The 20851-nt window shown below is 31.3% G+C and overlaps 1 protein-coding gene across 2 annotated transcripts in view; it reads left to right on the top strand.

Moving 5' to 3' along the window:
- The first annotated feature begins 1464 nt into the window (after window positions 1-1464).
- Window positions 1465-20851, top strand: part of LOC118197545 (acyl-coenzyme A diphosphatase NUDT19-like) — a 146621-nt gene continuing 127234 nt past the window's right edge. Inside the window, exon 1 of one of the 2 annotated variants that reach the window (XM_085826368.1) lies at window positions 1465-1594. Coding sequence is in view for 1 of the 2 variants with exons in the window: in XM_085826367.1 (XP_085682493.1) it covers window positions 18415-18508 (94 nt within the window). In the remaining variant the exon portion in view is untranslated. Of the gene's footprint in view, window positions 1595-18047; window positions 18509-20851 lie in introns of those variants that run through there. The other variant, XM_085826367.1, reaches the window with a different exon arrangement.

Below are 20851 nucleotides of genomic sequence, written 5' to 3'. Positions count from 1 at the left end.
CACCTTTTAATTAGAAATTAAATTTAAAACATTTCACTTCTTCATTCCGGTGACCTACCCAATATTCTGTAAATGAATGCTTGTGATTCACTTTTGAATATTTGTTAAAAAATCTTTGCTTTAATGCGGTATTTTTTGCAGAAACTTTTGTTTGCAAAATGATTTTGATTAAGCTTAATGAATATGATATTGCTAAACAGATATATTTATGTAACATATAATAAATCTGTTCTCTAGTAAATTATTAAAAGGTTCATCAATTTTGTTAGTCCAAAGGGGCTTTGTCCCTGAGGGACTATTGTTTTCGTTTTGCGATTTTACGTCGAATCATTCTGAATATTCGTTTCAGTTTTCAAACTGTTGCCACTAAATATTATCGCCCTGTATTATATTTAAAGAAATTAAATGAGGAAGAATTTGCATAAATGTATGTATGTTTCTCGCATTGTGATAAAACAACGGTACCTAGAGCCATCCGATTTTGAATGACATAATCCTGCTGCGAATATGGGCATCTGGAAGCCCAAATTTGAAATTTAGAATTTGTTTTATTATCGATTTCATATTTTGCAAACCATTAACGAATTTTTGACTAGCAAATTCAAGGATTTCAAAGCAAGCAATGGCAACATTGTACAGAAAATGCATTTTTATCTCCAGCGCGTGAAAATGTGTATCGGAAATTATAAGATATGCTCAGTTCAAAATTATTTTGCGATATTGTTCTTGAACTGAATTTTATGATTTAAGTGCGAAGAGCATGATATTTAATAAATAAAGGTAATACACAAAATGTAAAACAAACGCCCCTTTGGACGTAATTTAAAATCTGAAACCTTTCAGATTTTCCTTTTTTTTTATTTCAAATTTGTTTCTTTAATTTACAGAACAAGAAATTTAAAAAATCGTAATTGATAAAAAACGTGAGTTTACAATAAATAACAATATTACACTTTCGTTGAAACGTGTTATTATTTGAAACTCAACTCCGCTTAAGTAGTTGTTGTGATAAAGGAGTTTTGGGGCAAAACTTGAAAAAATAATTAATGGAAAACAATTTTTTATACTTATACTCAACTGAAAACTTGGAAGGGCTAAGGTTAATAGATAGGTTTAAGTCAGGTTATTAAACCAAATACAATACTTATAATTTTCAAAATGTTAAAAAGCGGAATTATTACACGCATTAATAGCCTTGCACCGTTTTATCTTGCAAGATAACAATGAAAAGCCTGTCACCACAACTGGAACAGATTGTATTCCAATAAATTTTGAAATCTTTTCAAGCTGTCATGTGACGCAATTTTTAATTCTCTCTCACTTTTCGTGCCAAGGCGTTATTTCATTTCGGTTGGTAAGCAACACTTGAATTAATTTTCATTATATGAGACATCACGTCTAACTCCACTTTGAAACACAGCATAGAATACTACAGACTAGAAGGAAATTTATAGAAATATTACTCCTTCATGTAATTTTCCTTATTATTCGCGTATTTCCTGATTTCAAGACAAGATTCTGAAGTATCCTCGATAGCAGAAGCCCATAAACTGTAAGACCACTAAAGAGGCGACCTGACGTTTCTTCAGCAAAGGTAAGTATCATTTTTTTTTTATTTTGGGCCGGGGAGTGTTCATAACTATTATTATATATTTATTTACGATAATTTTATGCATATGACTTGATATCACGAGTGCAATGCTTTCTCGCTTTATTATTTTTTCATGAATAATAGTTTTAAAGCATAAATATTTACAATTTTGAGAAATAAATACTGATGAGTATATTAGATACATAACTGTTTCAAAAGAATAATAGTAAAGTTATAACTTGCACTTGGTATACATATGCGCTCAGAATTTAAATGATATTGTAGATTAGTTCGCAGCAATAATTAATCATTTACTTGTTTGCAATTAATTTCATTATTTAAAATTTAAAATTTAATTAACTTTAAATTTGCTTTTTACGAGTAGAGAATGTTTGTTAAATTCTAGATACATAATTGATGTTTTCTCTAATTTTCTGGTTGGCGTGCAGTCCCGAAATACCCTTGACACTTTTAGGCGATATTAAATATGAATGATATTTTTCAAATTGTTTAATTATAAATAGAAAAATAATAATAATAAATTTATGTTTTCTAATTATTAGCGCAGGAAATTAGATACTATTCTTTTTGTAGACGACATGTAAAAATTCGCATCTTAGTTAAGAAGTAAGTTTTAGTCATCTGTTGAAGAAATTTATTTATCGTCTAAATTGCGTTTTCGCAATAGCCTGACAATGTGAATCTTTTATTTCTTAATAATACTTTGCAACAACTGTTTTTAACACCCTTTTAATCCCATATGATATGAGTCTTAACTCCAAAATCTTGTATATATTTTCCTATGCATGTTATCTTTTACATCAAAAATAAATTCTAAAGCTAAAATTTTCTAGTAATATATATCAGATTGTAATTTTCTATACATTTATTTTTTTAAATTTTACTGAAATAATAATATACATTTTAAAGATATTCTGGAATTAATTCGGTCAGCATTTTATTTCGCTGTCAAGCATGTAGTTTTAGTTTATGAATATAAAAGTATTTTTATTCAAGTTTTGGCATTTATCGACATTTTCTATATTTTTGTTGTTTAATTTACAAATCACATTAAAACATAATCTATAGCTCAATAAATGTACATATGTATTTTTTCGGGTTTTGAAAATGAAGGGAAGATGATCTTCTAATGATGGTGAAAGAGATACATGAGTCAAGTTTGAGAGCCGTTGCTATATACCTTTTCATGTTTAAAAAGGAAATGTAAAAAAAGAAATTCTGAGCTTTTTTATTGAAATATTTTGTAATTTTTAATTTCATTAAACAGTAAAGATGCAGTTATATCAGACTCAATGGAAATTAACACTTCGAAGAAGGGATTTTCAGACGTCTGAAAGATATATACATTGAAGTGTTGTTGTGTCCATTTAGAGGTTTTTATCCGCTATAAAATGAGATAAAAGATACATAATATCATTGTCTTAAAATAGCACAAAATTAAATTCTTTTCAGCGAGATTCAATCACTTAAAAATTAATTTTATCTGTGCTCCTTAATAATATTTTGCAATTTTTTAGAGTTAATTTACGATAGAAGTTCTTGCGTACATTATTGGTGGTATCAAAAGAAATCTAACTATGATGTACGAAATTTTGTACTACAGTGCAAAGTCTGATATCCTAACTCGTCGAGACTTCGGGAATTCCGGATTTTGGATTATTTTTCCGGATATTAGATCATCAGTTTAAATCTAGTAAGATGGCATGTAAAATTTATAAATTAAAAATATGAAATCTTAATTTATGTAATAATGAATAATGAAACATTTATAATCTAAAGGGTATCAAAATTTACACAAAAAGGCTTAATATTTATTTCTTTACTCTATTAAACATTTCTTCCAATGTAAGTTGTTTAAGTTGCTTCATTTTTGGTGCTAATATTTTCTCTTTAATTCTATAGGCAGACATAATCTCTTGTTCAGTTACACAGTCCCATTATTCAAGTCCTGTAACTGCTGTGTCAAGCATTCCGATTAAGTTGCCAATCGAAATATTTTCGTTTTCAATAACTTCTTTGTCACTTTCTAAACTATCGATAGCGGTATTTTCTGGATCTAGAACCATATTACAGTTCGATAATACAGTCAGATTTCGTCGTCCGTTAATTGATTGTTGATTGAGGATCTTAGTTAAATAAAAAATAATAAATAAAAAATTTCTGTCATATCATCTTCATTTATTACCGCTTCTTTACATTTCTAATTAAGCTTGAATTGTATTAGTTTAGTTATTTAGTATACTTATGTCTACTTCTTGCACATGCTTAAATCTTATCTGAGTCCTGAATAAATAAATTTCCGCATATATTTAAGGCTTATCGAGGGCCGGCGCTAGATATTTTACCACTTGATGCAGTCTCTTGCGAGTTCTGCTACCAAGCGCCTGCCTAAGTTCTAAATTTTTGCCGCCCCTAAATTTCGGGCTTCAGAGCTTTCCCTAAACTCTAAAAATTTTGTCATCCCTAATTTTGTTGCTCGGTGCTTCTCTAAATTCCAAAAATTTTGTCTTCTCTAAATTCGACAATACGAACTCTAGAGCCGGCTCTGGGTTTATGTGAAAACAAATCAGTTTTCTTAATTCAAATAGTACTAAATGTACTCTTTTGGTCTATGAATAAAATCTATTTTTAGCATATGGAAAAAAATTTTTGCTAAATTTTTCCTCAACATTTTGGTTTGAGATGTATGGCAAGCAGAGACGCAGCTACGGAGGCAAACTATTGATCACACAAATTTATGTTAAAATAGTGGTTTCTTTAATAACGGCATTAAACGGAACTTAATGCTTAAGTGAAATTAAGAATCGATACTCTGCTCATATTTTATTGTGAGAGGGAAAACAATCAAGTGCCCATGCATAAACATACAAAAACTAAAGGTTGTTGGTGGCTTTGAGGTCCGGATATTGGATGTCCGGATCTCGGACTTTGTACTGTAACTCAGCGCTGGTACTGAATATCGATTCTTAAAGATAAAATAGATCACAGGAAGAGTTTTTATTTATCTCCAATTTCTGCAAATGAAATTGCTTGTAGGCAACAATTATTATTGGTCATAATAGCTGCAACTACTTCTAGTAGCTAATAACTACTACTACTTTCACTTCACTTGTCGCTTAGCTTGAAGTGTTGTCATGATTGAAATCAACAAGGAATTATCGAGCGCTAGAAAGAATAATAAAGATGTTTTAATACGAAAAAAATTGAATCTTGCTTTTGTTTGCCGTCTAAATTATTATATAAAAGAACGTTGCAAGCGACTACATTCTTGGTGACCTCGGAATTATGATGTCAGAAACTGAAGAATCGGCGACTAAAGAAGAAATAGCACGGATAAGTGTGAAAATACCTCCCTTTTATGCTGAAAAGCAAGAGATATGGTTTTACCAAGTAAAAGTGCAGTTTTTTATTTGTGGAATAACTGCCGAGGAAACTAAATTCAACTACTTAGTTTCGCAATTGGAAGCAAAATTAGTTGAAAGTTTGTGGGATATTATAAGTGACAATAGCAAAACCAAATATACTGCTGGCTAAAGAACAACTCTTGAACACTTTTAAAAAGAGCGAAAATAAACGTCTACAGAGACTGCTTACAGGCATAGACTTCGGAGATAGTAAACATAGTCAACTTTTACAAAAAAATGCGAACTCTTACTACTGCGCAATATTTTAATCGTTAGTGATGAAGATATGGAAAAACTGGCACTAATGGCCGATCGTATCATCGAAATGCAACCGAAACAAGAACTATACTGCGCCAGCAGTATTGTTTCTCCAGGAGCAGATGCCATTACTGAATTACGACAAAAAATTGTAGCTTTGGATAATAAACGCGAAAACCTGAGTGTCACAAGGAATTCTCGTCCTCGCTCAAGAAATAGCGGTCAATCTTACAATGATCGAAGTAAGTCTCGCAGCTGTTAAAACCCTAATGGCAAATACTATTATTCCATTTTCGTTTTCGGGAAAAGTGTTTCCCTAACAGATGCAAAGCTCGCTGTGCATGGGAAAACAACTCGCCAGAAAAACAAAAACAGCAGTAGAATTAGCTCAGCAGCTCTGCTGCTGTAAATAAAGAAAATTGCCATAAATTCCGCTTATTTATCATGGACCAAAAAAAAAAAAAAAAAAAAAAAAGGATTTACATTTTTTGGTTGACCAATGGAGCAGAGGTAAGCCTTATTCCTCGTACTTCTAAACACAAACTTAGCGACTATAAATTATATGCTGCAAATAATATAGAAATCGATACGATTTCTGTATCTTATGTAAATATTCCGATTTATTTACTATGTATGCCAGTATAACAAAACCAAATTTTCTTATTTCTAATGTAAAACATCATAACTAAAGTGTAACTAAAGGACAACCAGTAAATTGTAAAGCAAAACAATTAGACACTAAATGATTGGAAATAGCTAAAAGAGAATTCAAATATAGGCTAGGCAATAACAATACGAGTCCGTCTAGTTCAGAATGGGCAAGTCAATGTGGCGATTGATTACAGAAGGCTGAATGATTTAACTATACCTGATCGTTATCCCATTCCTCGAACTCAATATTTTCAACATATCTTAACTCATAAAACTATATTTTCTAAAACTGACCTTTTTAAGGCGTATATTCACATTCCAGTAGCAGACGAAGATAAAGAAAAATATACCATCATCACACCTTTGGGTCTTTACCATTTCAATGTCATGAGTTTTGGTCTAAAAATGCCTCCACAACCTTTCAGAGCTTTATCAATGAGGTTTTTTTATGTCCTAAACTTCGTATTTCCATATTTGGATGATGTGTTGATTGCCTCTTCTTGCGAGGAAGAACATCGTTTACATCTTAAAACAGATTTCCAACGTTTAGATAAATATGTTCTCCAAATTAATATTAATAAATCAGTTTTGGTAGTATCTGTAAAAGACGTTTTCTGCTATCAAATATCTTCTGAAGGCTCAAAACTTCTACCTCAGAAAATTAATGCTATCATAGAATATCCATGGCCAGAAACTATACACGAACTTCGTTCCTTCATGAACTTTTTAAAGGATCTACAAAAAAAGATCGACGCAAAATACCATGGACCAATGAAACCAGAAAAAGTTTTGAAAAATTTAAACAAGGTAATGCTCAATAGCTTTGATGGTCTACCCAATTCGTATTACCCTCTGCCACTTTTCACAGATGCATCCGATTTGGCTATTGCATCAGTTATTCAACAAAAAGAACCAAATGGATGGAAGCCTATTGCATTTTGTTTTTCCAAAAAAGCTTAATGATGCCCAGAAAAATCATAGTGCTTACGATCGCGAGCTTTTGGGTATATATTTATCCATTAAACATTTTAAGCATTTACTTGAAGGCCGCGATTTCACTATTTATACGGATCATAAGCCCTTAACATTTGCTTTTAAACAAAATAATAACAAAGCCTCTCCCAAACAACTAAGACAGCTGCAATATATTTCACAATTCTCTACTAACCTACGCCATATAAGGGGTCAAAACAATGTGGTTGCAGACAGGCTATCTATAATTGAGGACATTGATTCACCTTTTGCTGATTTTGACCAAAATAGATCACATGAAGAGTTTTTTTATCTCCAGCTTCTGCAAATGAAATTGCTCAACTTGAAATGAGATTATTTTAAGAACATTGGGATAACACTCAAACTTTCCTTGTTAGAGAAATAGAAATTTCTCATCGGTTTTAAAAACACAAGAACAGTGCAATCGAAAAGCCAACCGTTTGGGCTGAGAATATGCAATACAATTGCTAATTTGCTTTCACACTAAAGACTAACTTCACTGAATTCCTGAACGCAAATGCACTTCAGTTTGAAAATGTGTTGGACTTATTCAAAACAGACTCACTACTTATCGCTGTGGACTGTTTGTATCACGAGTGGGATACTACCAGAGCATTGTACAAATACTGATCCTTGGATCTCAAAAACTACTTTCCCGAAAATTTTTAAATCATATAAAAACCCAGTGAACGTCAACATATGTCTTTGCTTCTTATTAAACTACTTTCGTAACCGAAACTCACAAACACAAAATAATGGCGAACACAAAATAATGAAACTATTAAACGCGTGAAAATAAAGCAAAAAAACAAATTAAAAAGTGTGTAAAATACAAAGAAAGTTATGATAATACATAAAATGAAAAAAAAAATGAAATGAATAAGTAAAACTAATTACATAGTTAAGATACAATAACACACCGAACAAGTATTAATTTAAAACTCAAACGACAAAAATCAGTGTTATATTTTCAAATTTTCATAGAACTAGTTTCGATGGTTTAAACGAACCATAATCTTCAGCTGCAAAAGCATCATTTTGCACTTTTGCAGCTGAGGATGGTGGTTGGGTAAAACCATCGAAACTAGTCCTGCTAAAATTTAAAAATATAACGCTGATTTTTGTTGTTCGACTTCTAAATCAATTACATAACATTCAAGAAATAGGCCAAACAATATACAACCAAAATACAAGCAAATGTGCACAAATATTTATATAAATTATTATAAGTAATTTTTTAAGCTTTGTTCAAACGGTAATATTGCTCTTACTTTTTTTCTTTTCATTCCATTTACATTCAAAAAAAGGATGCAAAACGAACGCCAAAGCTTTAAAATTTTAAATTACCACTTTAATTTGGAATTTTAATTAGTATTAAAAATTCGGCTTTTAGCAGCAACAGTTCTTATTTTCATTTCGTTAATTATAAAAACTATTAGACTAAAGCAGTCAGAAAACAGTTTTTTATTTCCTCGTACATAGTAAAAAAAATGTTTTAATGGCGAAAACTTTCCGGTAACATATTTCAACGAAATTATCCATTTGCCGCTCTCGAATACATATAAAAGATGTTTTTGCATGTCATCTGCGCGTATGCACAGAATAAAGGACAATTTTTTCAAAAACGGATTGTAAAATAGATTTAAAATGTGTTCAGAAGAGATTTAATCGTGACGTCAGCATGTACGTATGTATCTCGCATAACTGAAAAAGAGTAACCGTAGAAAGTTGAAATTTTGTATATGGGACTGTTATAACATGTAGTTGTGTATCTCCCTTTTTCGTTTCAATCAGATGCTCAGCCGCAGCAACCATTTATAGATATACATATATTCTCACTCTCTTATCGGCGGGGTGAACTCAATTTTTCATTCTTATATGTTGGTAAATTGTCGTTTTTTGCCCGAAAGTGATTGAATTATGTTGTTCTTAAGTTAGGTTAAGGTTTTTATGCCTTTACTTAAAATGCATGCAATAGTTGTAGAATTATCCACAGTTTAAAAGTTTAAGTAGCGCTAAGGCTAACGAGGTGGACATTTGTTTACATTTTAAACTCTTAGTTCGAATAATGAATTCAGTCAGTTGATATACCAACTTCAGTGCCATTTATACAGTGGGACGAAAAGTTAACTTTCGATTTTGCGCACTAAAAATCTTCCCTTCCGCTCTTCGACTTGCTTGTTTTCCTTATAAACTCTAATTTTAATTGAAAAATTGTTTCTTTAAACTGTATTTGTTAAATTTAAATAAAGATGCTTCGAGTTTTTACGTATTTTTGCCTTGCCACAGAGTGAGAACTGAATTGATTGAATGAGAAATGCATCTCTAATGAAATTCGAGGGAATAAAGTGAAGCAAAATATGTGTATTATTTAACATAGCCGTGCAAGGAAGTCATGTGGTATCCATATCAGATTTTTTAAATCCTTTTGCAAGAAAAGGTAGATACTTTCAAATCTTAAGTTAAACCGTTTAACCTCGTAACGTGCTTCTTGGAGTTCTAGATATTTAATAACCGGAGCGGTTTTATGAAGTAATAGGAAGCAATAGTATTACAGAGGTCACAAAAGTGGTTAAAATTGCCTTAATGCTAGGTGACAAAATTTGACCTTAAAAAGCAAAGTTTATATCATTGGTTTCATTTATTCCCCTTCCAGATTAAATCCAATAGCATTGCATGCGCATAAAACTGATATATTACATAATGCTAGTTTTACAAAAATTTAATTTCAAAAACCGAAAATAATGAATAAACTTGTTTTTAGTAATATTCTAATGGCGTAGTTTTAAGTCACTGACACTGCAAATTTAAAATAAGATTCCTCGTACTCTGGCGCATTCGTAAGATGAATTTCAAATGAAATATCTTTTGTATTATTATTATTACATGTATGTTTACTATATGAAAGGCATTTCAATAGCCTTATACCGTCCTCCTTTTTTGTCTGAAATTCCTCAGAAATGCTGCACTCTTCTCGCTTCCTTCCTTATACCTACTGAATACAGAAAACCGTATTTATCGATCAGAAGTAGATAGATTAGGTCGATTATCGAAATTATATTGCCTTGCGTATTGTTCATAACTGCATTTCTTATTTATCTGATAATTTTCTATTATGTTGACTATGTGTGAAGCGTTTTTTTTTTTATCATTAAATACTTTAATAAGTAAATTGGTTTGCTTACAAGTGTATCTTCCTGAAGGAATAATTTCAGTGAAAAAATAAGTAATATATTAGCTTCCTTATAATATATTATATCAAAATAACATATTAGTTCGCAGCAAAAACATTGCGTACCAAAATGTCGCGGAGAAGACAACTCAAAGCGAAAACTTCATTGTATAAAACATCGTCAGGCAAAAGAAAGCAAAGAGAAAACATCGTAGTTCTAAAACGTCGTAGTACAAAACATCGTGGTGGAAAAAAAAAAACAGTTCAAAAATTCACAGTTTAAAAACTTGTTGTCGAAAATATCGTGGTAAAAAAGTAAAGCACCTACAAATCATCACATGACGATAACATCGCAGACATGCGTTTTTCAGGCTTTAAAACGTAAATGCACAGTCGCATAACGATTTGCGAGCACAAAAAGGAATATTTTTAATTTAACCAATAAAGTTTTACTGAAAAACTAAGAAGGGAACTTAAACAATAAAAAACTAAAAATGAGTCGAAAATTAATGCTACTTATAGAAGTTAACAGAATTTGTTAATTTGATAATTAAATAAACAATTTTAATATAGCCGCATGAAATTATACGAAATAGCCGCATGCAGTTACACACCTTCCTTTCTTTAATTTTTAGACTGTAATTTACATGAAAAATTGCTAATAACACTTTATAAAAGTGATTAATTAATTGATGATCTTTATTAGTTAATTATATAAATTTAAAATTCTGCTGTTTTACCCAGCATTATTTTTCTGCCCATTTTCAATTTTTCAATGCTTCCTTCTTATTTTTCAGCAAAAAAATATTAGTTAATTTAAAAATATGAAATCTAAAAATAAAAATATTCCTTATTTCTTTTTGCGCTCACTAATCATTATGCTAATATGCGAATTTTTTACCGAAAATGCATGTCTACAATATTATTGCCATTAGATGATTTGTAGGTGTTTCATTTTTTACAACGATATCTTGGATGGTGATGTTTTAAAACTGCGATGTTTTTAATGCCCTTGTTTTCGAAGAAGGTGTTTTGAACCATGATGTTATCCTTGCTTTCGTTTTTCCCACGACATTTTGTACGACGACGTTTTCAGCGGACATCATATATTATAAAGATATATATAATTATTTAAGATTACTTCTTTATTTAAACAATTATATAATTATAATTTAAAATTTCATTTTACGTTCTTAATACCTTTTACCTTGCTAATTTCGAAATACGTTAGCTCTCATAATGCATTCGAATCACAGATTCAGCGATGCATCCCACAATTACTTCAGTTGTGATGACAAATAATGGGGCATCGGATGATATATGAGTTTTTTGATTTTTTCGATCGTTAATGTTATTATCCTGTGGTAAACAATAATATTCTTAAGGAAGTAAGGGGGAAAATGTTTTTCCATTCTGTCATATCCTGGCTTCATATTTCAACTGAATGGACGTTAGGCTATTAATTTTGACCTTGATATGTGTTACACTGATGTAAGTCTAATATCATGTTTGTTTACGCTCTGTTATGCAAAGAATTTTGGAAGGACGCTTTGAATATTGATAAATGCTGTTAATTTCACCCAGTTAATTTAAATATACTTCGGAACATGGTTATCTTGATATTTCTTATTCCTTGAACATCATAATTCGATGGAATCATTGTCCAGTGAATAATCTGTCCGTGAAAATCATTTGTCCAGTGATTCTTCAATCGCTGTTGCATTGCATACAACCCGTCCTGCTTATCTAATGTATTCTTATGTTATCTTTAGCTCAATTTTTGGTCTTTCTCTATGTTGTTTGAAAATTTATCACATTTCATTGGGTAAAGAGAATACATGATTTTTGCTACAGAAACATTGTAATACCTGATTTTTACCAAACGATTTCTATCTCCTCTGTCATCGTGTTGTTACGAATTTTGTACATATACGGATAATTTTAGCGAAATTATGCGTGAAATTGTTGTATTTTTCTGTATAATGTAATATGAAATTCTAGAAGGAGAAGGCTCTACTGGAAAAATCGAATACGGGGGCAAGTTTATTTAACATTAAGTAAATGGTTATCTCCCTGAATTGGGAAGATATCGCTAAGCTGGTAACGGTTTTGATGACTAATTTTTGTTGCCAAATTTTGCGAGAAATTGCTAAAAGTCGCCAAACTTGACGACCATTTGAAGACATTTTGCTCTGGTTCCTGTATCTCTGTAACAGGTATTGTAATTGAATAAATGTAATTTCTGTCTAGATTAGCGGTAACCGTATCTGGCCCTCATATGCCTTCCATAAATTTCGAGAAGCAGAACGTACAAGAAATATCCTGGCGTCCGGGTGAAATATCGAATTAACTTTCTCTTTAGGTGAGCTTTGTATTGCGTTGTGCTTAACGTTCTTAGCAGTCTGAAGTGTAACTATAGATTGTACTCTGTGATACTGTGAAAATCTGTACATGTATTTCGATGGAAAGTTCCAGAACTATGGAGTATTTCCTTCTATAAAATAAATCGTATTAACCTATGATCGGAGCCGTTTGCATTCAATCTATTACGAACCCGTACGCACGCTACAGAATGTTTTAGTAAAATCAGAAGAAAAATGAAGTTACTGGTATGATAATACTGCCCTATATTTAATTGTTAAATAATAAAAATTTATGCACTGGAAAATTAAATGGATAAAGAAAAAACAGAATTAAATAGAAAACTGGAAAATTAAATAGCTGAGGAACGTATGTAAATTATCGAAAAATATAAGCTGATCTATCTATCGAATTCGAAGACGTTTTTCTATTTATTTGCTGTTTACTGCTACAGAGAACTGTGCCGTTTGATAAATGAGTAAAACCGTCATGAATACCGATGATTTCTTCACTTACAGATAGATATATTTGAACGTATAAATAATATATTTGCTTATTAAATTTGTAATTCATATTAATCATTCCTTTCATTATTCAAAGCAACTGGACAACTAACTTGTTCCCTTAAAACTAAACCTATGTTATAATTTATACCTTTACTCTTTGTGTTTTTAAACGCTTACTCTCCCGTGTTCCAAGTCAAAACTAAATATAATCCATTCCAAAAATAAGCGAGAAGTAACATCTCAGTTCTAATTTAAAATCTGCATCTTGATAATTCTATATTTAGTTTTCAATGATTAAACTTTAAATAATAAGATTCTTGCATGCAGTACCATTGATATTTCTCAGTAACCATGCAGATGTCTTCTTAACAATTCCACCTTCTAACTGCAAGACATATGACAAAATCCTACTTTAAGCTTTTTCTCGTGCCCTTAAAACACGCGAGTAAACATTGCTAGAGAAAGTCGATTTTGGTAATTTCAACACTTAAGCTGTTAGTAATGGACGTTTATTTAGCAGAGGTTGCTGCCAAAAGATGTTACTCAACTTCAAGAACTCTGTTTTCATACTCATTACTTAATTTTCATTCTGGTGAGAGCCGACAAAAGTTAGATGTCATATTAAAAATGAAACTAATAGGATAATGGGTTACTCTTAGAAATTTAAAATTAAGTAAAAAAGTCTTAGGCTGGCGGGTGATGAATAAAACTCTATCAGTTTCGAAGCCAGTCAATTATAGGTGCCCCTTTTTTAGGAGCAAATGTTTGAGAAGCAAAATCTACTTTTAAGTACCAATTTCAAGTTTCATTGCATATGTAACACGAAAAAAGCGAGTTTAGTACAAAACAATTATATACGAGAGTTAACTGAAAAGTTTTAAAATTAAGTCTTCTATTCAGAATCAGATCAATTTCTAGGCCTCTTAATTTTTTCTTTTCTAAATGAATTGCATTCCTACAATTATTAAATTACAGTTTTTGCAGCATTTTATGAACGACTCATATGCATGAAGTCTGTTTCATGACATCCCTTTCCGAGCCTTTTTTTTTTTTTTTTTTTCTCTCTTCCTCATCTAAAATAGTCTCTTCCAACACAACTGTCTTTTCCGTGTTAAGAAAGCGTAAAATAACCTGGCGACTAACTTGGTTTAATTTATTTGTCTATGTCAGGGCATGCAAGGGCTATCTACTTAAAGGGTGGGATGCCTTCATGGGGGACTTTTAAAGGAAACTAGCTCGTAATCATGTAACACATAAGGAAAACCACAAAAACACCTATACAGCCAGACCGTTCTCTGGGATCGATCTCATATTCTGCTGCTAAATCCAGGATATGTGGAGACATTTTATTGCTCTTCTATTGTTTCAGACAATGCTGCCAACAATATCCAGGTATGAATTATCCAAAAGCAAATTCTACTGTTTTGTTGAACAAATCCGTTCCTTTCTTCCTGATGGCTCTACTTAAGTGTGCTTTCAGAAAGTTTAAGTATTAGTCACCATTCGCTGTCTTCCTACCATCAGTTTTTTTACTATAGTCCAATTTTGGGATCCAGCTCTAAGTTACAGTGTTATTCTTCATTTCTGCAACTTTAACACATTGTTATAAAAAAAAATCTACTACATATGATGCTTAAACTAATACTTGAAGAACCGACTGAATTCAAAGTAAATAATCGTTATTTACAAGTCTCGATATAAGTTCTAAATTTAATCTCCATGTTACGTTGAACGACTTATGAACGTAATATTAAGTATTTTTTAAATCTTCAAACGTACGAATCTCCGAGCTTTAGAAATACCTATTTTCTATGACGTAGATGCCCATTTAAAATTTTTGATTCAATATTAACTTATATATGTAAAAAAAGTATATTCTTTCATGCTAACTACTTAGACATAGGAAAGATTTCTAGTTAAAGGAAAAAAAATTTTCGTTATTCATACAGAATTCATAAAAAGTCCAAAGAGGGGTTATCCCAGAATGACTATTGATCTCGAAACAGCATTTCGCATGGGTTCTCTATTTCCGTTTCACTTTTCCAATTTTTGCCACCAAATATTATCACCCTGTATTAAAGAAGTTCAATAAATATTGGAATCCTAAATTTTGAATTTCAAATTTATTTTACCTATTTCAAATTTTGTAAAACTAATGAATTTTTGACTAAAAACCTTAACGATTTCAAAGCGAGCAATGCAATACTGCACACAATAAAAAAAGTTTATCTCAAACGCAGCGACTATCTATGGTATATTCGAAAGATATGCTGTTTTTAAATATTTTCAGCCCAAAGAGGCGTTAGCCCAAATGCTCTCAAAACGTGTTATGTGTATGTAAAAATGAAAAAAAAAAAAAAAAAAAAAACCCACCGCTTTGGGCTTAATATAAAATCCTGAAGATTTCTGTTTTTTTTCTTTTCAGTTTTTAAAATCAACTTAAATTTTAATTTCCTATACAACGTAATAGTATTAAAATAAAAATGTTAAATGTTAGAATTAGCTGGTGAAATTAATTTTACAGCTGCATTACTTATTAGGGTAATTTATAGTTCTTTCCAATTTTATGTCCTGCGAAGTATCGTATATTATATAATATTTAAAATATAGTTAGCTCTTTAATTTTTATTAATCTATTATTACGAAAGAGTAATTTTTATTAATCTATTATTAAGATAGAGAAGATGATAGAGTTCACCATTTTTTAAAATAATTATTATACTTTACAAGCTCTTACTTCAATTAATAAAAAATCAGATATTACAGTTTTTAATACTTTTAATTTAACAACATTAATTTTTATTTTTACTTCCTTGTACGAAGTAAAAATGAAGTAATCGCGAAAAATTTCGGAATTTTAGAATTTAAAGAAAATATCCATTTTTACCGCTATCGAATGCAATTTAACGATGTTTTTGTGTGACATCTGTTCGTAAGGACAGAATAAAGGACTTTCCCCCGCCCCCCCCAAAAAAAGTTGTAAAGCTGATTTAAAAGGAATTCTTAAGAATTTTTTTTCGTGGCATCTGTACGTACGGTACGTATCTGTCATAACTCAAAAACGCCTACCCTCAGAACGTTGAAATTTTGTACATAGGACTGCTATAACATGTAGATGTGCACCTCTCATTTCGGCTGGAATCAGCCGCCCCAAAAGTATATAAATATATGCATATACATATTCACTCTGTTACTCCGCTCAGTGAGCTCAGTTTCTTTATTCTTATATGTTTGTAAATTGTGCATTTTTTGCTTGAAAAATGAGTGTGTTTTTCTTTCTCCCGGCTAAGGTTTTTATGCCTTTAGTTAACCTGCATGCAATAATTGTGGAATTATCAACAATTTAAAAGTTTTAAGTGCGGCTAAGCCTATTTTTGGTTACAATTGCAGCCATATTTGTTTACATTTGAAACTTAGCAGAATAGTGGATTTATTGCAAATCTAGAGAAACTAAGCTTCGCAACAACAAAGTAACGCTTTTTTTATTATTGCGCATTAAATTGTGCTTAATTCATTTTGAAATTATCATTTAATTTTAGCTTGTTTTTACGTAGGAACTTTAATTTTAATTGTATTTTTTTAATTGTTTTAACTGTACTTGGTGCTTTATGTTTTTCTATAGCCTTCCATTTTTAATGAAAATATTTTGAGCTTTTATGTATTTTTTCCTTGCCGCGAAGTGAGAACTGAATTAATTGAATGAGAAACATATCGCTAATGAAATTCGAGGAAATAAGTGTTTCGTATTAGCAGCAAATATTGTCTCCGGTCTGTCTCGGATAGAGAAGAATATTTACGGGTAGCGCACACGTATTATTTAAGCGGTCTGTGAAAAACTCTTTTTTATTTGTTTAATTTCTTTTATACATCGTTTTAGATTTATTATAGTATTTGAATAGAATATGTGGTAATTCTTCAGATGATATAATTTTCTTGCAGTCTGAGTTGTAAAATGAATGAGATGTAATGCTGTTAAGTGAACCTAATCCCGAAATGTCGGTATGGTAAATAGCGAACTTTAATTTAGACGAAGTAGATTTAATTCAAAATTCGTTAACTGTTAATTCAATATGTTTAAATGAAATGCAGAAAAATTGCGTATAATTAAATATTCCGTACAAGGAAGTCATGGGGTGTACACGTCAGATTTTTAAATTTAAGAAAGTTAAATTGAAATATGTGACTTTGAATGCTCACGTGTATCATTCGATTGTACTCTAAAACGCTTTTTAAATGTATTACTTTAATATTTTAAAAAACATTATTTTCTGTCATTTCTTTTATTCTACTACTTTCTTGATTTGATTTACTATTTAATTGGTAGAGCTCCCTTTTCTATACGATTTCTAATATGTTTGATAAAAGCAGTTTTAGCAATTTAATAAACAAATCTACAATAACATTTTTATATTTATTTTTAGCACCAAACAAAAGCAAATTTCAAAACATTTTGTCAATTAACTTCTGGCTCACACAATATAAATAGTTTAAAACAATAAAAATATGAAATTAGAAAACTGCACTGAAGGTTTTCAATTTGACAGCCTTTTTAACTTATTTCCCAAATTCTTCTTTCTGTCTCTAATATTATGGCACTGACACAATTTGCAAGATAAGTTTAATGTGTAAAGGTAAAGGACAAAAATAAAAAATATGTGAATTTCATAGCTTTAAAATCACACTAGCCACGACGGGTACGTTAATTTAATTCTTTCACAAAGTAACATTATTACCAAAACGTTAAATTTGAAATGGTTTTTAAATATTTTAAGTGAATGTAAAAGTAAAACAGTCCGTCTACAAACACTTTTTTTTTCCGATGTTGTGACTTCAAGATGTTATGATTGTTTTTCACCAGAGCATGAAAGCTAGTACATGAAACGATTAGCTAGGAGTAGGAGGAGCAAAATTCAGGTCCTCGAGAGTAAAAGTTGCATCCGGGCAAAACGTGCGAGGTCGTTTTCGCAATAGCAGCATCTACCCATGTAGCCAACGAAGGGTTAGAAAAACTGCTGAAAAACTGGCCCGTCGAGTCTATAGATGCAGGTATAGAGACCGATGAACTCAAGCAGGGAGACGGTTATGCGTGTGTTCTAGACACAGTCACGTGATTGCAACATCACTGCACGCACGTTTTTTTTTTCTTGTATATTTTCCCCTCTAACAAGCAAGACAGGAAAAGAAGTTCTTCAACAAATCCCACTAACAGTCCTTTAAACCAAGAAAAGCGGCATTTCGGATTTTATGTGTGCTATTATCCAAACAAGTGTCCGACCTTGGCACGCCGAACGAGTATGGGCAAGGCCCCGACCACAGCAGTTTTTCACGGTTGTTTACAGTAAACTAGCAGTAACGCATACTAAGTTGCTGGAGTCGGATCTTACAACATTTTTCGAAGCAGCAGTGACACTTTAAAACTCTACGAAAACAAGGGACCCTTAAGGATTAGCCGTAAATATGCTGTCTACCATTGCTAGGGCTATGTTCCCCTCTATTACTCCTTTTATTAGTATGATCATGGAGAGCGAAAAACCGGCTGACAGAAATAAAGGTAAGAATAAATATCAGACCTCTTAGAAGGTCTAAATAATAATTCATTTTGTTCTAAAAAGTGAAGGATAAGGCCTTGATTATAAATTAAACGGCAGCGCACATAAGCAAAACTAAATCATTCTGATATTTTCAGAAGGAAGCTAATTTTTAGGCATAAATACGGATTAATGTTTTTCTAAATCTGGTAAAATCGTTTTTAATGCTATGTAATATTGTATTTTTGTGCCGCGTTAATGATAATTTACATTTAAATTTCGACTGGGGGGCCCGTAAATATACTACATCAAGGTCTTACATTTCTAGTGTATTAACATACTGTAACTAAAACGCTGTAATAGAAAACAGATGGGTGCTTTTATTATTTATTTTCGAATATTCAATACGATTTTGGCAATTATTATTATTAAACGTAATATTCGATATACTTTTTCAAAATAAAGTAAAAAGTTTTTCCTTTATTTATTTTTGCTTATAACATATCAGTCTGAGAGAAGGAAGAATTTTATTCATTAATAAAATATTAAGACAAAACGAAATGTTATTTAGCTTAAAACAAAGTCTTGTAATTTTGTTATTGTAACTCTGCTCCCTTACCGATGATGCACTAATGCCAATTATTAAAAAAAAAGAGCTGAGGACTAATGCGGATGTATGCGAGACACATATTAACTCGAATTGGCACGGAAGAAATCACAACAATAAGGAAAATGCTGAAAATCCGTACGAAGTGCACTGTCGGCATAAGCACTGTCGGCGACGTGAAAAATTTGTAGCGGAAAACGTACGAAGGGCATTGATGCTGCGACGACGAGTAAAAGAAGCTGTGATAAACAACTAAAAAATTAAAACGCTTGTAAAATTTCGTTTTCTGGGAACTTTTTTAAATAAGCGCATAAAATATTTACTTGCTATTCGCATTGCAGGTAATAAATTTTACAATAGTCATAAAAAATCATGTTAATTGATCCTAAGTGCTTATACGTCTTTTATACAAAGTTTTGTTATTTATCAAAAAAAGTGCAAGTTTGAAATTACCAGTCTAAAATTCTTAAAAAGAACCAGAGGTCTGTACTTAAAGTGATATTCGGAACGCGAAAGTAACATGATGTTTCAGCTTTACGCATGGTTAAAATTATTTCAGTTTGGTAAAAGCAATGGTTAAAGATATGGTTGAAGTTTGGTTGAAACAATAGTTACGCATGGTTAAAGGAAATTTTGGCAAATTCAGTGGAGTGTGCAGTGGGAATGGATTAAGGCTCATAGCTGTAATTCACTTGCGCGAGATATTTCTATTACCAGTTTCTCCAACTTTCCGAGTGAATTTTAATAAGCAGTTCGACGCAGAATGCACATTCACTTGGTACCTTCAGATCCTATTCAAATGCGCTAGAGCAGTTCCTAAACCTTTTTCCTACATCAATCCCTTTTAAAAGAATCATTGCCTTCATTGACGTATTTATATTTTTCTCCATAATATACAGCATACAACATATTTATAATACAAATAATAGCGCATAAATAATTTAACACTTAAGAAAAGAAGAAAAGTTTTTTTTTCTAATGTTTTATTAGATTAATGATTTATTGTTATCCCAAAGGGGCAGTTTGCCCAGAAGGGCTATGAATTTCGTTTTGGCATTTCGCGATGATCCACTATACGGCGATTCACTTTTTAAATTGTTGCCACCAAATATTAAAACTTGTATTATATTTAAAGAAATTAAATAATGAAGAATCCATTCAATTTTGAATAACGTACATCTCCACCCGAATATGGGCATCTGGAAGCCTCGAATTTGGAATCTGTTTTATTATTAGTTCAAAGGGGCAATTAGACCAGGAGGACTATTAGTTTCAGTATGGTATTTTGCGTTCATTCACTATAAATGTCGGTTCCCTTTTCAAATTGTTGCCGCCAGATGTTAGCGTCCTGCATTATATTTAAAGAAATTAAACAATGAAAAATCTTTATGAATGTATGTATGTTTCTCGCACTGTAAAAAAACAACGGTACCTACAGCCATCAAATATTGAATAACGTAATCCTCCACCGAATATGGGCATCTGGAAGCCCTATTTTGGAATTTCTTTCATTATCTATTTCATATTTTGTATAACTTTAACGAATTTTTGATTAACAAACTCAACGCTTTCAAATCGAGCAATAGCAACACTGTACGAGGAGAAAAGAATTTATCTCCAGACTGTGTATCGAAAATTCTAAGGATAGACTCATTTTAAAATTATTTTGCGATATTGGTCCTGAACTGAACTTTATCGTTTAAGTGCAAAGAACATGATATTTAATAAGTAAAGGTAACACACAAAACGTCAAACAAAT

Source organism: Stegodyphus dumicola, chromosome 1 (genome assembly GCF_044657685.1).
Source record: "Stegodyphus dumicola isolate Sdum_Otavi_A_Nest chromosome 1, ASM4465768v1".
Lineage (NCBI taxonomy): Eukaryota > Metazoa > Arthropoda > Arachnida > Araneae > Eresidae > Stegodyphus > Stegodyphus dumicola.
Note: the sequence above shows the minus strand (reverse complement) of the source record. Positions and strands in the feature narration are given on the sequence as shown.